This window comes from Nicotiana tabacum, chromosome 7, assembly GCF_000715075.1.
Source record: "Nicotiana tabacum cultivar K326 chromosome 7, ASM71507v2, whole genome shotgun sequence".
NCBI classification, from domain to species: domain Eukaryota; kingdom Viridiplantae; phylum Streptophyta; class Magnoliopsida; order Solanales; family Solanaceae; genus Nicotiana; species Nicotiana tabacum.
In genome coordinates, this window is record NC_134086.1 from 44,685,443 (window position 1) to 44,703,315 (window position 17,873).

A 17,873-nucleotide genomic window follows, 5' to 3' on the forward strand; every position below is an offset into this window, starting at 1 on the left:
CCCTCGCGAACGCGATGCTTTACCCAGACAAACCTTCGCGAACGCATTACCTCTCCCGCGAACGCGATGAACAACTTGACCTCAACCCAGCTGACCCAAATTCCTCTACGCGAACGCGAAGCCATTCTCGCGAACGCAATGCTTCACTTCCCAGCCCTCCGCGAACGCGAAGGCCAAAATTCCACTGACTCTTCGCGAACGCGAGAGTCCACTCGCGAACGCGAAGAGTAAAAACTTGCAACAGCTGAACCTACAACTTTTGCAATTTTCTAAACTCCAAAATGATCTGATTGACCACCCGAAACTTACCCGAGGCCCCCGAGACCTTAACCAAAGGCACGAAATCATCCTAATACCTTATTAAAACTTGTTCCAACCATCCAAACACCTCAAATAATATCAAATCACCCAAAACACATCGGATTCAAGCCAAACTTTCTAAAATCTTCCAAATTACGCTTTCGATAAAAAACTCAACCAAACCGCGTCCGAATGACCTGAAATTTTGCACACACATCTCAAATGACACAACGAAGCTATTGCAACTCTCAGAATTCCATTCCGACCCCTATATCAAAATCTCGCCTACCAACCGGAAATCGCCAAAATATCAACTTTGTCAATTCAAGCCTAAAACTACTTCAAATCTCCAAAACCCATTCTGATCACACACCTAAGTCATAAATCACCTCTCGAAGCTAACGAACCATCGGAACTCACATCCGAGCCTTCTAATACATAAGTCAACATCCGGTTGACTTTTCCAATCTAACTTTCCTTAAAAGAGACTAAGTGTCTCAGCCTTCACCAAAATCATTCCGGATTCGATCTGACCAACCCGATACCACAAAACACGGATAATGAAGCATAAAGAAGCATAATTGGAAAAACGGAGCGGTAACTCATGAGACGACTGGCCGGGTCGTCACAGATGCGTCATTACCCTGAGTAATGGTGTCACTAAGGCCTTTAACGGCTAAGTGAATCTCAGCATCGAGAACAAAATGATAGGTAATTCTTTTTAGAAATGTCAAGTGCCACAAATTCAAGCTTTGACAAATTCGACATCATGAAAACTATCAAAGAAGATAAATAATTAGAAATCATTAGTATAATAGCGTAAAGAATCTTAAAAATTGACATAATATCAAATTTATGATCTATATACAGTAAAGTGATAATTCCATAAAAAAGAATGCTATTTTTTTCTTCAAATTATTATTATATCTTTGATGTTAACTAGAACAAAAATATTTTCTAACTTTAACACAATTTTAAAAGTCGAATAGCATAAAACAAGTATTCTTCTCTCAATTAATTCTATTAACATGAAAATTAGCATGACAATCATGCAAATATCTTAAAATAAAGAAACATAGAATTCTTTATTTTTACACATATCTAGAGATGAGAAATTATAAAACTGCATATTAAAGATACTAATCATGAAATCAAAATATACAACGAAGAAAACAAAATGAACAAATATATATGAACAACGAAAAGAGCTCGACTTCGTGCTGATAACGTATTAAGAAATGTAGCTCAAAGTAATAATATAAAACAAGAAGATAAGTAGATTAAGAGAAGAAGAGATAACTTTCTTATTTCATCAAATGTTCAAGTGTCTTCCATCTCACATTTCATGCCTCTATTTATACTATTACATATGAATGTAACAAAATGATTGTCTTAAACATGACATTAACAATTGAGATCATGGGGAAGATCATGGGGAGGGGTTATGGAGGTGTGAGAGTTACAATTATAATAGTAGTGAGAGGTTATTCACATCATGGGTGAAAATAGTAGGAGTAATGGATATCCACATTAAGTATAGGCTTTACAACATAATAAATTTTTTTTCCTTAAATAATTCAACTACCCCGTTAGGGTGTGTTTGGTATGAATGAAAACATTTTCCGGAAAATATTTTCCAATTTTCCCATGTTTGGTTGACTTAAATGTTTTGGAAAACATTTTCCTTATGAAGTCGAAAATATTTTCCTTATCAAGAGAAGGGAAAATATTTTCCAAAACTCCTTCTTAACCTTCCCCACCCTCACCAACCCACCCCACCCCCTCTCTCCAAAAAGGGCTTTTTTTTTAAAATTTCAGTTTTTCCGTTATCACCCACCCTACTACCCCTCCACCCCACCCCCACTCCCCCACCCGCAAAAAATTATTTTTTTAATCTTTTTTTTTGCAATTTCCAATTTCAAATTTCTGTTTTTTTCGTTTTTCTGTACCACCCACCCCAATCCCCCCTCCCCCCACAAAAAAAAATTTTACTTTTTTTTTGTAATTTAAATTTCTATTTTTTTTGTTTTACTGTCCCCCCCCTCCCCCCAGGTTCGCCCCCCACACCCCCTGCCCCCTCCCCGGAAAAAATATTTTTTAAATATATTTTTCAGTTTTAATTTTTTAATTTATCGGTTTAAAGGCTCAAAATTTTACAAGTTCCAAAATTATGAGTTCAGAGGTTTATGTGTTTGGAAGTTTACGGGTTTAGAAATTATAAAGTTTACGGGTTTAAAATTCCGCAATTTTGAAAGTTTAGCGGTTCGAAAGTTTATGAAATTTGTGGGTCAGGAAGGTTATTGGTTTGAAAGTTTATGACTTCATGTTTATTATATCTAAATTATTTATGAATACTCTTGAGAAATCATTTTCCTTAATTTGCGTACCAAACATCGAAAAATGAATAAGATTATACTTGTTTTCCATAAAAACATTTTCTTGGAAAACATTTTCCGTTATACCAAAGACACCCTTAAACACTAAATTTTTTTCCTTAAAACTGCTCTCGCTTATTCGTCGCTGCTTGGCTTCCTTGCTTGTCACCTCTTCTTTTATTTCCCCTTCACCCCTTTCATCGGTTACGTGAATTCTGCACTCAAATATGCCTACTTCGTTCAACGGAATTTTAGGGTTTCAATGATCAGCATTGCCATTTTTCTCCTCATTTATCCGTTCTTTTGCATTTTCAAACTGAATTTCCCGAATTTGCTCTACATTTCGCTCAATTCTCATCGTCTACCCACCGAATCCGCTCTCTCGAAATTCTAACTGATCGCCCAAGGTGAACTCTGGTAATGTCGTTATGCTATCCATTTCTTCAATTAATTTTATTTTTTTAACTTTTTAAATGATTTTAATTTTCTGAAAAGAAAATTTTATTTTTGAATTTTATTATAAGCGATTCATCGATGTATAACTCATCAATTGTTTCGTCAATTTCACAATTTATGTGTGACTTTAGTAGTGGCATTGTGCCAAATGTGCAGTTCATGATCAATGTACTTGACATACCAATTTTTCTGGGAACACTCACTGATTTTTATTTAGTTTTTTCATTCACGTATTGCTACATATCAAGACATGCATTATGGATTTCCTTTATAAAATATCACATTTTTTGTTGGATAAGTGAAACTTTTCATCATTGATATTCTTTTTTGCTGAGAACGGATACTTGTGGTATTTTATTCGACAAAATGTTGGGAATTTAATATGGATGTATTGTTCATACAGGATTAGATAAATAGAAATAATCACATCCGCAAGAAGGTTCAAGTAGCACACATCACGGGTAAAGTACGATAAGGTTCACTTGACATGGTTTGGTCATGTCCTGCGTCGACCTCCAGATACACCGGTTTATCGGTGTGAAACAATGATGAGTGAAGGTGTTAAAAGAAGATGACGTAGACTTAAAATTATGTGGAAGGAGGTTATCTCTAAGGGCCTGCAACTTCTTGGGATCCACATAGACTTAGCAAAAATAGGGTATAATATTGGCGATACATATTAGTTGTGGAAATGTTTAGACATTAGAACTTTTGTTGTAGGTTTTAAGCTTTCTAGAAGTGGTTTAACCTTTCAGAGATTTATACATTTACGAAATATGTAGAACTTCTAGTACTTTTATTTGTACTTGCATAATATTGGCATGAGATGATTTTAATGGAGTAACGTGGTCAGTGAGGATTCATATAGCTAACCCCAACTTGTTTGGGCTGAGGCATAGTTGCAGTAACATTTGTAGTAGTAGTAGTAGTAGTAATTGATGTTGTAAGTTCTAATTTTGCCTTACATTAGGTTTTCAAGAGTATTACTTGGGGTAGGGTTCCCATGGGTTGATAACCAACGTAACATGGTCTAACTATGATGAATCCTCCGAATACTCGACAGAGCAGAATGGACACAAAGAATTTTATAACCTATTCCAACTAATTTGGGACTAAGTTGTTGATTAACAGATTGATTGAATCCGGGAAACTTCCTCAATTTTATTTTACTTTTTTGGGTGACACTCTTATCAAAGTTTTTTCACTCATAAACCGATATTCTATTACATGTAATGCGCTTAACATTTAACAAAGCATTTGTAATATCCTCTTAGCAAAGGGGTCCACACTACACGAGTCTATGGGTCGAGGTTACTTCTACATTATTAGGAAAATTTTGATTTTCATAATCCAGAAGTTAGCTTGTTATCATGACCTTGCCACACTTGAGTCCTGACGACTTCCTTTTGTTACCCATTTCCTTCGTGTCTTACATTTCCGTGATGTTACAACTTTAAGGCTAGCGTTCTATAAAGAATAATGGACGTTAGGCTGCTAAGTTATATATGCTAATGAAGGACCAATCTTTTGTTCATGGTAAGTCTAGAAAAGAGCTTTAACTCTGATTTCTGTGAATGCAATATGAGCTTAATTGCAATCTTTTAGCTAGTAAGCTCTATCAAGTTCAGATCTGTTGATGCCAAAATTTTCTCAACTCATATACATGTACAAAATGCAACTATTAATGATGAAAGAAACGTGTAAATGGTCGCCCGTTCACTTTAATTATTTACTTATCCCATGAAAAGGGACTTGTAACTTGCAAGGCTAGGAGTGCTTACTGCAGCCATGAGGTGGAAGTCCCCTATTTTAAGTCTTATTATGCTCTTTATTCTGCATCTAGTATTTTTTGTCCTTCCTTTGCGTCAAGAATTATAGGTTGTTCACTTAGTACATAACTTAATCAAACATAGTTTTCTAGCATAAAATTTGAAAGTACATAACTTAATCAAACATAGTTTTCTAGCATAAAATTCGTCAAATTTACTGGAAAGTTATCTTTTTAAAATGCAGATTTTTAAAGCTCGATGGTATGTCCTCTTGGAAGTGGGAGAATGAAAGCCTTGGCAAGGCTTCTTGTAGCTAAAAATATCCAACAAGCAGCTTCAGGTGAATAATACAACTCAATTTAGATGGTTTTATGTGCTTCTATGTGCATTTAGTTGTGCCTATCATGTTCGCAATAAATCTTGACCTGGTCCAGTGTACTCCTCGTTGTCTTATATCCTTCTATTTGCTTTTCCCACTAAATCTTTTTTTCTTTTGTTTTTGAGATTATTTCCTCTATTTCTCACTGCCTTCTTTCCTTGGCAGACGAAGCAGGCCGCCTTAAATTTGCTGCTCAGTACATTCAAAGAGAATTGAGAGAGGCAGATGAATCAAATTTGATTGATGAAGAAGGTATCTATGTACTCTAGCTTTTGCACCTCTGGTCCAGATACTTGATGGGGAAGATGAGAAAAAGTTCATGGTGATCTTGGCTTGATTTACATGCTTTATTGATAAAGATATACCTTTTCATCTAGATTCACAATTTAACACTTAGGGGTAAATACTAGTTTAAGAAATCTCGGTGCAGCAAGCTTTGAAGTTTCAGGTGTATCATTTGGTTTACCATTTAACTCATCTACTGTTTGCTCTTATTCTTCAATTACATTGACATGCTCTTTTTGCAGATATGCACATTTTTGGTTTGAGGCCACTTACTGATCCTTTGCATTTGGTAAGGTCCAGAAAGTGCACCTGTTAGTTCTGGAATAAGATCACCGTACTTGTTGATATCATTGTAAAATTTTATTGCTAGACAAGTTCTCATCCCATAATTGCTTCACATTTGTGCGCACAGTTCAGAAGAGAGTACGGGTTTTTTTTTTTTTTTTTTTCTAAGTCAGTATTAAAAAAACATGAAAAATAGCATGATAACAATATAAAATGCAGTACCATACATGTTTTCTTTAACCTCGGATATAGCTAAATAAGCTTCATCTGCAGGGCTGTGCATGGACTGCCATATGTTTTAAGGCAGAAATTGGGTCACAAGTAGTTGTACCGCTACTTATAACACTCAGCTATGACTTTTGTCTGAATGTGTCTGAGGAGAAACTGCTGAAGAAACCACATCCTTCAGCATCTACTCTGATAAATTACCCATCTTATGTGGAATAAAAAATCAGAGAATCTTGGAGGAACTTCTGTTTCATGTTTTGCTTGAAAAGGTAGTAAAGGAAAAAAACAACAACTGCGCTTGCTCTGTTGATAAAATGTATTGATGGACTAAAGTAGAAAGGGCTGGTTTGGCAGGGTTATGCTACTTTGGCAAGTGATTACCCTAGGACTTGATGTGATGATATTCGTGGGAATAGTAGAACAAGTGAGTCCTTTGGACTTTGATATCTTGATTGAGTTCACACATATGAAGAGATATTAGTTACTGTATTACAACACCAACACCAACAACAAACCCAGTGAAATCCCACAAGTAGGGTCTGGGGAGGATAGTGTGTACGCTGACTTACCCTTACCTTGTGAAGATAGAGAGGCAGGTTCCGATAGACCCTCGGCTCAAGTGTTACTGTATTATAGAATTTTAAATTTAGAAATTGAAGATAGTATTTTAAAATTCTGAGAAGTTACGAATAAATTGAAGATATTCTTTTGGCTGCTGCGGTGCTGCCATTAGAAGAAATTAGACCTTTAAATTAAGGCGAGGGGCAAAGGTATATGTTAATATGAAGTTATAACAACAACTGTAAAAGGGAGACAAAATTCTTGTTCAGTCAATCAATTAGATTTCAATCCCAAAATAATTCGGGTTGACAATATAAATCCTCCACAACTATTCTGTTCTATTTGAGTCCACAATACAAAATGTATGGTACTTCTCAAAATTTACATTTATGTTGAAGTCTCTAACCAGAGTAAAAATGATGTTGGTAAGAACTTACTTTAATTTTAACAACTACTACGCCTGATTCCTACTTCTAGTATCGTATATATAGATCCTTTATGTCTATTTTATCTTCTACTCTTAACTAATCCGCCTTTTGAGAAAGTCATTTCTAACAATTCTCATCCATGTGCTTATTAAGTCTACCTTATTCAATGTTTGCGCCTTCAATCATCGTAATGGATTAGAAAAGTTAAATTTGGAAGGGGAGGAATGCAAGGTGTTTTGAAGATATAAGTAGCCCTGTACAGAAGATCAAAATGAATTGCATTCTTCTTTTTAGTTTTTGGTGTAAAGCAGAATGTATAGATTACCAGGATTCAATCATAGAAGTCTTAGGCTCCTTGTAAGAAGAACAAGGAAGTTTAATTTTTGTTTTTGTCTTAGCTCTTCTTGATGTAATCTTGGTTCCAGTACAAAATTTGTGCTGATGATTTATTAATATATCGGATCTCTTACCATCTAAAAAAAAGGTTAAATTATGGCTCCTAATCAATAATCCTATCAGCAAAGGTGAGCGGACTTTTTATTGCTAAAGACTTACTTGGAGTTCAAATTTGAGACTTTTGTTTTTTATTTCGGTTTTAGAAACCAAATTGTTTTGTTTTGTTGTTGGAGAACAATTAGCGCATTAGGATCTGAAAGAATTGGTTTTGTGTTTGTTTGGAGGAACTAGTGTTGGGTTTGTCTTTTGAATTTCTCATTAAAGCTATAAATCATGTTTGAGGTTTTCCTACGGATGAGATTAATTCATTGGAACCAACTAAATATCTTTCTGTTTTTTCTTTTCGTTAAGTGTGTGTATACACGGAGAGAGAGATATAGTATATATATATATATATATATATATATATGTTGAAAAAAGTTGTTCTTAAAAAGCAAAGATCATGAAGAAGTTGGGAGAGGGGTGATTGAAAAGCCAGAATGTGATGAAACACACACTCGTCAACACTTTGTGGTACCTTTTTTGTTCTACCCAACAGGTGGGTTCCACATCGTTTTGTTTGCTCAAAACATGATTGTTTAAGAATCAGATTTTGTTCAAATGGATCCTTGATGACGATGCTAGTAAAATGTTGTCTCTAGACATTGTTACTGGACGAGAATATCATTAATTCCAAACACTATTTTTGAATTTAATGCCACTCAGTTACCAATAGTCTATTTTTCAAAATTTATGATACCCCTTTTTTGGTAAAACCTAAGGGTTCCTCCACAAAGTTCGTTCACGGAGGGTGAGTCAGGGCCTAGGGTCAGGCCAAATGGCGTAGTCGATGGACAACATGTGAATATTCCTGTACTAACCTTTGTTGCTCGCGAGGGGCGGAGGAGGCTAGATTAGCCGAAAGATAGTTATCGGTTCAAGACCGTAAGGTGTCCCTGCTTTTTCAGGGTAAGACGGGGCAGAGAAAATGCCTCGAGCCAATGTTCGTATATCCGGCGCTACGACAACAGGTTGGTTTTGATGTCGAAATATTCAAAAAAGTAGTTGAAAAAATATTAAAAATGAAGTAGTTAGTTAAAATGTTGTTGCATCAAATTTAAAGTAATAGAGTTGTTATAGTTTATATTAGTTTGAATTCTTGGAGGGAAAAAGTTTTCCATTTCTGGAAATAGGAGAACCTTTTTTTAGGCAGAGTAAAAGTAGGCCAGTCCTCTTACTCAAAAAAAATAAAAATAAAATCTTATTGGAATGGAAAGAGTGCCCAATAACTCTCTCACTGCCCTTAACTTTGTTGCTTGTCCTCATAATGGCAGTATTTGCTTTAATTTTGGTCTCCTTCCGAACGTATTCTGTAAGTCTAGCAGCAAAGAGTTTACTCTCAACTCGTACAAGGACATATGGTTGACATCTGTTAGGAATTTTCTCCTATAATAGATTTAACACTGATAAAAAAGAATATTTGACATATATAACCAGGTGATGATAACCTCATGAGGACTTACATGATTGCTGCATGATGATAATTCCTAATGCACTGCATTTGTAGTCTCATGTATGTGGAGTAATTGATTCTTGAATATTTGTTTTAAAGGTATGCTGCAATGCTTGTAAGAAGCCAATAAAGGCCAGCCAATACGTTGCCCACACAGGTTTTTTCTGTTTTTAATAATTTAAAACATCTTGTGTTCTAGTGTTGCTATAGTTGTACATCAGTTGCTCTGCATAGTTTTATTTCTGCACTTTAATAGATGTTTTTTTCTTTCTATTTACATTTGCATGGACTTTAAATGTTTTATCTTTTAAAGTAACTCCAAAATGCTATTCTTAATGCCACAATTACAATGTAATGGATTTTATGGGATTCTTCATTTCTTTTATAGATCATATTCTCCTTTCATTGTATGTCGATGTCTGGAGCCCTTGGAGACCCTTACTTAGCCAATCTGGTATAAGTATATTCTCAAAATGCTTGTGTGACCAACCGTATTGAGTTCTTTAAGCATCTCATCTAGAAGTTTCAAACTGTCTGAGAAGATACTTTATTTGTTTAATCATTACTGTAACACTATCTCCAACAGTCCGACTTTTGTGCTTGGTTCCCTCTCTGGCATCCCTTGTTTGCTCTTGGATTGGAATAAGCGATAATCCTTGTTGTGGAAGCAGACCTTGTCATTCTTCTCCTTCAATCCCAGTGGATAAGTACACTAGGGCTGGAATACTCTTTTATCATGTCTGTGGATTACTTGGTCGATTGCCTGATTGCGCTAGTCTCATAGCCATCTCTTTCCATGAGGGGAATGCTTGGGACTGGATCAAGTGAGGTGCATCAAAGACGAGGAAGACAAGATATTGGTGGAGGAGGGAGTGGAGTACCCAGAAATTATAAACCCCTTTAGAGACTCTTCACAATTGTTATGTGCAAATGAATGCTCTAACTAATTACATCTTTTTTATGTTTCTACCATATCTTGTCTGGAATTTTGTTCCATTTCCTAAATGAATTACAGTAACTGTTCGTAATGACAAAAAAGAATGTCTCATCGTTGAAGCACATGCTAGCTAGGTCCTATGTTAGAAAGAGAGGGGAAGCATGATGATAACTGGGATATCCTAATTTGTCGACGTGATACAGAGAGTCAACATGAAATTAGTTTTTTTATTTATGGTAATGGGGCCAACTTACACGCACCTCAATTATTCCATCAGGTGCCTGCTATATCCCACCAACACATGTATCGGGTAACTATGCCCACCAAGGTTTAGGCAGATGCGAAGAAATCACCTGGTATTTTGTCTTTAGTGGGATTTTAATCCTAGCCTCTAAGGTTTGCACCCACTCCATTGATCACTTGCCTACAGCCCTGGATACATCAACATGTAAAGTTAATTTACTGGACGAGAAACCAAATGCCGTCATTGATAAGCAACAAGGTAGGGGTAAGGTTTGTGTACGCACTATCCTCCCCAAAAAAAGAACTATGTTCTCTGTTAAATGACAGTAGTTCATCCTTATTACCCTGTCCTTTTTTAACTAGTTACACAAGGTGGACTGTGTCCATCTCGCCTTACCATCTCAATCTTTTCTAGTTTTAACATAAATGTGTTCTGTTAGATTTTATCTTAAAACTCTTGCTGATGTGTTGATTTTCTATTTGAGCTTTCAAGCTTGACAAAAACCATCTTGACAGTTGCCTGTGTTTTGAGAATAATGTCACATTGTCCTTCCCTAGTAGATCATTAGAAAATGTGGAAGATCTCTAGGCTTAGAGATGTACCCTAAATTATTGAATATTGTAACAAAACGGGTTCAAACTAATGGTGGCGAAATGGTTAAAAGAAAACAGTTATCCACCCATATTATCCATTAACAAATGGGCTGGATAATGAACTTTTTAAAAACGGGTCAAATATGGATAAGAAACATATTATCCACTTAGAAAATGGATAACCAAACCAATGATAACTAGTGGGTTTAATTTTTACATTTGTAAAGCCTCAAATTGGGGTTCCTTGAGTTTGGGAGACTAGGAATTCTCTCAAAAGTAATCATATTTAATAAGCCATGGATATCCATATTATCCGCCGGTTAATCCGTTTTTTATCCGTATTAAATATGGGTCGGGTCGGATAATTTATCCGTTTTGTGTATTACTCGATTTCGAACCGCGCATATCCGACCGACTTGCCCGTTTTTCACACCTAGTTCAAACAGAGCCAAATTTATAATGAGGATTGCCAACCCTAAGTAACTTGTGGTTGAGACGTAGTAGTAGCTTCTCTCCGATGCTTCTCCTTACATTCTTTGATATATAAACAGTATCTTTTTATTCTCCTCGTGGACTAATCAACCTCAATATTTGGATGGTTGATGCACGCGGAAAGACCCTTAAATTGCCGAGTAGGCTGAGTCTTTGCACAATCCATATTAACTTCTCCAAAGTTAAAAAAAGATAATATCACCATGGCTGATTTTTGTCTTAACTTAGTCTGGAAAGTGATGACCAGCCTTAAACCTACTCTGTCTTTTGCCTTCTCTATCCTCCAATTTTTCAAATGAATATACCTCATTTTGTTTAATGCGTAAAGTTTTATCTTTTCAGAGCTTTGTAAGTCATTATACTCCGCAGAAGATATTGTTTTGGAGGTCAATGGTGGTGCAACACACAAGAAACGTCCAAGGAAAGAGAGAAAAAAGTCACTAACTGCATCTTCTAGTATCCTTTACCTATATGAGCATTGTCTTTTGTTGTCTCATGCTCTTGAAGAAAAGTTCATGATATCATCGCTGCAGTTTTCTGTAAGCTTAGATCTGATGGCATACTTAAAGTTGGTGTTAGGGTGTATAACTTCTCTTTTGCTGCTTAATAATGATTTGCTATCTTTAAATTCCTATAGACCAACCTAGATCAGTCAGAAAGCAAGCCAAACTTGAATTGTTAGAAAGTGATTTTGCTGCATTGCCATGCTGTTCAGAGGAGCATCTTTCAACTGTTTCCTTTCTTGAAGATAAAAGTATCATCCTCCTTTTGCTCATGTTCTTTGTTCTCCTTATGATCCTTATAGTTCCTTATTTTACTGACGATTCATAGGATTTAGCTTAGTTGTATTCTCGTTGGTTTTTTACTTTCAAACTTGATGCTTCTTTGGTACTGTTATTATGTTCCTCACTCTGTTCGATGAATTAAAATCATTTTTAGTGGAAGTTTATACTCCCTTATTTCATTTTATATGCCACTTTTTTCTTTTTAGTTTGTTCCAAAATAAGCTTTAACTTCCCATTTTACCGTTAATAACATTATCTTATAGCTATGGAAATATTGTGGAATCCTTTAAGACCACAAGTTCCAATGGTACTATTGATATGTGTCAGAAGTCTTTCTCTCTTTCATAAACTCCGTACCTTGTCAAACACCATCATATAAAGTGAAACGGAGGAAGAAGCTCTTTTTCAATGCTAGGAGAAAGTGTTCCCTTTTTTAATGCTACAATGTAGGTGGGAGAGGGTTGCGAAACTTTAATTCTAGGAGCTTCTATTTCTTAGGAGGTGCTTCACCAAATGAAAATGATTATGCAGTTCCAAGGAGCTTGATATTTAGCAATTTTGCAAAAACTACCTCTTGGTATGGTTCTTATGCTGGTTTCTGGTTCATTTCCCTACAACTGCAGGAATTTCATCACACTTAAATGTGGCCACCATGAGAAGTTGTTCCATGGTTACTCCTGGACTTGTAGATTGCTCAGAAGGTGTAATCTCACACCAGGAAAAACATTCCAAAATGTAGGCACTTATCCTTGGTGTAGGCAATCTCATGCATTTTCTTCTCCATCTTTCTGAATGCGTAATTCCAACTGTTTTTTGATGTTTAGTTATTACAATTATTTGGAATCAAACGGTTGTTAAAATTGGAGAATATTGTGTATTGACAGGAAAACCATTAAACCTATTGATGATGCCTCATATATGAAGAAAATTCAATATTATTATTTCATTTTAAAGATTGAGATATATGCTTGCTTTATAGGGTAGTTCAGGTCGTTTTAATTTACCAGTTGATTAGTTCCTAAACTGTAAATACATATATGCACTGGGAAAAGTCATATACAGGTCAAATTAAGTGCTTAATTTCTTTGAATTTTGTTGGGATATCCTTTTTCTTGATTTTAATGGCATTTTTCTTCATTTTGTAGTTTTGGTGCAGCAAATATTGTTACTAAGAGTTGGCCGGCAAATTCGGGAGAGGGTATTCCCTGTAAGGACAGATTTATATTTATTCATATATTTACTTCCTGTATAGTTGGAATGAAGATATTTGGTACTTCCATTTTTTGGCGTTAGCATAGGTAAAAATATCTGAAATCCGCCTCTATTCAACACTCACCTTCTTTTGTTGTACCAGGATATATCTTGTTAGGCTTTACTCCGTACATATTGTTTTGTACCAGGATATATCTTGTTAGGCTTTGCTCCGTACATATTGTGTGGAAATAAATGTCTTATTCAAGATTTCATTATCGAACTTTTTGAGTGGTAACAAGAGTACTTCCTGTAATAAATTCGGTGTTTTCTTTGGGTGCCTTATTCTTGGGGTGAAGGGTTGCAAAAGACAGATTTACCTCCTGAAGGCGGTTCACATAGTTAGCTAGCACATGGGAAAACTCTCTATACTCTTTTAGGAGAAAATAGAGGGCATTCGTGTTGGGGTCTGTTCTCATTGTTTAAAGTGGCTCATCTGTAGCTTATATTTTGAAGTTTCAGGTGAAGAGCATCAAGAAAGGTCAAGTGCAGGCAGTGACAATACTGGCAGTCCTGCTATCGCAGTTAAAATTCCCACTCAAGTCCAAAAATTTCGTTTGAAGGTTGAAGGTAGTATTCACATTTTTCCTTCAGTTACTCATAGCGACCCCAGATTCATATTAGAAAGACAAGCTCCTAAACTTCTGTAGTCAAAAGAATTTCCAAAGTCACTTTTTTTAATGCTCATGGTGATTTCTTCTTTTAGTAATTTTCTACAGTGTCTTTTTTCTTAACTTCTAATGCTAATGTTTACATGGTACTGCTTGTATGCTGTTGACCTCCAGATGTTCCAAATCCACTTGCAACTAAGATGTATTATTCTCAAAGACAACATCGTCTCAAATCAGCTCTCAGCTATCTGTATCGTGAGGGATCATGTAATGACAGTGGCAGCGAGTTTGCCTGTCCAAAAGTATTAAAAAGTAATGTTATGCCAGCTGACATATTGTATCATAGCAACAACTCCCATATACAAATTGATTACCAGCAAGAGAAGGTTTGACCTCTTTCTTTTTTCTTTCGGAAGAGGTAGTTATATTTGCTTCATCATTTCTATTTCGGATAATTACCATTCATCAAATTCATGCACCAAAATTTGTTGTAATTGGAAAAAGTGGTAAGTTACTAAGAAAACTTTCTTCCTATGTTTTATAGAAATCTTTGTCATGTGGAGCTTTATATGCCAATAGAAATTAAAGGGAACTTCAAGTAATTCTTATTTCCATTTTTATTCTTATGTTTTATTGGATAGAGATGACCTTACATGGTCGCTAAGGCTTCATATAGCCAACCCGAACTTGTTTGGGATTGAGGCATAGAAGTAGTTATTACTAGAGTTTACTTCCTATAGAAAATCCTGTAATATTGATAGAATATGAATGAAAACACACTGCTTATCATGAGAAACTAGTGCCTATAATTGCATTTCATATTCTAGTGCTTCTTTTCTCCTTCAGTGTTAAAAAGTTGCTAAGTTCTTAAGCTAGTTAAAGCCCAAGTGGAGCTTCTCCTTGCTTAGTTGGTGCTTTAGTGCTTTTGCATGCTCCTATTTGCCAGTGGGTTGTGAGTTTATCAGGGCGGCATTGGACAACTATATATATCTGGCAGTATGATGTATTAGTTTTTAACAAAGAGTTGTGAATGAATTATTTTGTGATTAGGTATATGGAATTAGAATTTAGTGTAAAAAAGAAACTAGTCACTAAAAACTTAAGCCGGTAATCTTTACATCTGGATGATAAATTTAAAATGTGTCGTGAACTTGATCTGCTTGATTTCTTTTTCATATATTTATTTTACTTAATTGTTGTTTTTACAATTAACTCAAAACAACAACAACAACATGCCTAGTGTTAATCCCACAAGTGAGACAATTAACTCAAAAGTAATAATTACTTGAGCAGAAGATTTTTTTTGGTTATCAAAAAATTCTTCTGTTCAAATAATTATTTACTTTTGTAGTTATTTTTTCTTGCATTCTTATTTCCATATTTTCTGTTCATCAGTGTTTTTCTTCACGGAAGCCCATTTAACTGTGGTTTGCACTCAAACACAAGCAAACTTTAGTTCTTTTTTGTGCTTTTCGCCTTTAAGAACTGTGATCTCCATTTGAAATTGCAACGACAGATGAACTTATCTTCATTTAGCATGCAACCAACAGTTTTTCATTGCAAGTGCTCCTTCAATGAACCCTCTTGATCTTTAGATGTCAGATTGTCTGCTAATTATTTCCTGGGGATGCAACAAGGAGGAAAACTGTAGAGTACTTAATTCACAAAAAAAGAGAGGAGGAAAACTATGGAATTTCGTTACCAAACTGGCTGTAAATATTTAGTTACAAAAAGCAAACGGGCCAGAAGGTAGTGTTGCCTTTTGCAGCGTGTTCTTGTCTTTTTCTCGTGGGTTTCAGTATAATAAATCCGTCCTCAGTTCTTTCTTCATCTATTAGGGTGTGAACCCTTCATTGAACCTGTTGAAAATGGTTACAGTTAAATCTTCTACTAATAGCTTTTCCGGGTTCTTTTAATTGCGGTGATGGCTGTTTTATCCTGATAACAAATTTTTGTCTTTGTCAATTACAGGATGTAAAACATTTATACTGCTTCTGATCCAGTTGACCTGGTCCTTGTTCTATCCCCTAGACCTAAAACCTTAATTCAATTCTATTTCCTAGTAGCTTGGCGTCTCAGGATGTTTGAGGTTGTTGTTGTTGCTCATCTTATGGGTGCGACGTCTTTTTTTCTTCCCTTTTCTGGTGTAGAATTTGTGGTTGAGTTGGGACTTATTCATATTCAATTCACAGTTGCAGAGATTCTTTTTCCATAGCCGAGATAATTTGTCCTGAAATCAGATACTGATTAAATCACATTGGTGAGGATAATCCCATACCCTTTGAAAATGTTGGTGTCAGTTACCTGGTTAGTACTCGAATGAGGCTTCCGTTCTTTTTCTTTTCAGTATGGTGAAGTTTAAAAGCTTAAATCACAAGAATGCTTTAGTGAATTTGAAACTTTCAAGCGTAAATAAAGGATTAATACACTTTCTTGAAGGAATCAAATTTCTTTAAATCCTTTATGCATGTAAAGGATTTAAATAAATGTTTCAATTCTTTAACTCTTTGGATTGAAGAGGATCAACATCTTTTCTTAGCCTATCGGATTCTTTTTTCTTTTTTCTTTTAGCTTTTCCGTATTTAAAATCTTTAAATTTTTTGGTTTTATGATCTTCCTTGTGTAAAGTCTTCCTTTTTTTCCGGTGTATATGTGAGTAAAATGCCTCAATCCTACATTTCTGGTGCTTGTCTGAATAATGAAGGATATCTTTTTTGAGATGTTACTGATCTTTGTATTTCTATGGTGGATTCATATAGCTCAGTAGTTTGGGATTATGGTGTAGTTGATTTGAATTGATTGATATTGATATTTGTATCTGACCCCAACTAGATGGTTATTGAAGCTTTGTTGATTTATATTGATCTTGGTCATTTTCTGGCGGCAAATGCTAGTGTTGGCTCGTGGGACAGGCACACGAGCATTCCCTTCCGCTGGTCCGAAAGCCGAATGTACTTCAAATGGTTGATTCCGGAGTATGTCCGCCACCTATGAACATCGCATCCCAGTTTCCTGTGAATAATATCCTAACAATCACCTCCATTGGCGTGACGAACAGCAACTATAATTCGATTTCTAATTCATTTGCAGGCCACTCAGGTATTGGTCTATCCAGGTCTGTTTGTTCTCTTTTTGATGGATGCTATATTCATATCCAGGTCTGTTTATTCAATAATTAGGTTTCAAAGATAACCAAGATAATAGAGTTTCTATTCCATCCACGATATACCTCTTAAATTGCGTGAAAAAGCGAAAAGTGGTGTTGCAGTTAAAGAGGAATATTGCTATGCAGTCGTAACTAGGTTGCTTGGTTAGATAACGAAGTTTGGCATTTATCTCTGAGATCTTAAAATGCTCTTGTATTCCCTCTGAAATTGTACTTTCTAGTTTGGACACCATTGTGTTAGGAGTTGCAATTTATTGCGGCTATCTGAAATGACTAGAGAAATCTATGGCCTCTATTTTGGCTTCACTAACAAATACCATGTTTCTGTAGGCAAGCAGCTACAACCTAAGCAGCAGGCTGAGGGAAATTCCGCAGTTGTACAGAATTATTAAGGGAACTTTGTAAGGTAGGATACATCCACTGACTGACTGTGCTAAATGGTAGAACTATTCCATCCTAAGCTTCTCCATTAGATTCGAGAGTTGACTCCCAAGCTTCTCCACTAGATTGGAGAGTTGACTCCCTTATGGAAGACGGTACAGTAGTTCTTCCTGTGGTTTAGACTCTGGTACATGAAGGTTCCTTTCTTCTCTGACTCACAAAGCTAACTGCCAATTGTACACAATCTTCCATACACAACGTCCTTGAGAAGGCAGACCCTAATGACTTTCAGATATCTTTTTGGATAATCTTTTTGTACAAAGAATGCCAATCACTAATGACACTCACTTTCGTTAATGTCCATAGTCTTGTTAAATCCTGGGAAGTATCATGATATCT

General features: G+C 35.6%; 1 protein-coding gene across 6 annotated transcripts; it reads left to right on the forward strand.

The window, feature by feature from the left end:
- Positions 1–2,802: 2,802 nt before the first annotated feature.
- LOC107819966 (uncharacterized) lies at positions 2,803–17,837 on the forward strand. Of its 6 annotated transcripts, XR_012711608.1 has the most exons (14): positions 2,803–3,092; positions 5,145–5,240; positions 5,445–5,531; positions 5,807–5,853; positions 9,114–9,171; positions 11,623–11,736; positions 11,918–12,034; positions 12,689–12,800; positions 13,211–13,272; positions 13,773–13,886; positions 14,102–14,313; positions 15,899–16,041; positions 16,120–16,234; positions 16,822–16,958. XR_012711608.1 is itself a non-coding variant. In XM_016646166.2 (13 exons), exons 2-13 carry the CDS (start codon positions 5,159–5,161, stop codon positions 17,483–17,485), a joined length of 1,272 nt encoding a protein of 423 aa, XP_016501652.1. In that variant the 5' UTR covers positions 2,808–3,092; positions 5,145–5,158; the 3' UTR covers positions 17,486–17,837. The 6 variants fall into 6 exon arrangements, 4 of the variants coding, with proteins under 4 accessions (XP_016501652.1, XP_016501658.1, XP_075113284.1 ...); XR_001655826.2 differs by having other exon boundaries at positions 15,899–16,234; XM_016646166.2 differs by lacking the exons at positions 15,899–16,041; positions 16,120–16,234 and adding an exon at positions 17,424–17,837 and having other exon boundaries at positions 2,808–3,092; positions 16,822–17,026.
- The last annotated feature ends 36 nt before the right edge of the window (positions 17,838–17,873 follow it).

Coding starts and splice junctions, on each gene's coding strand:
- LOC107819966 (XM_016646166.2), top strand. CDS start 5,159: ATGGTATGTCCTCTTGGAAGTGGGAGAATGAAAGCCTTGGCAAGGCTT. Junction 5,532..5,806: donor AAATTTGATTGATGAAGAAG/GTATCTATGTAC, acceptor CTCTTTTTGCAG/ATATGCACATTTTTGGTTTG. Junction 5,854..9,113: donor TTACTGATCCTTTGCATTTG/GTAAGGTCCAGA, acceptor TTTGTTTTAAAG/GTATGCTGCAATGCTTGTAA.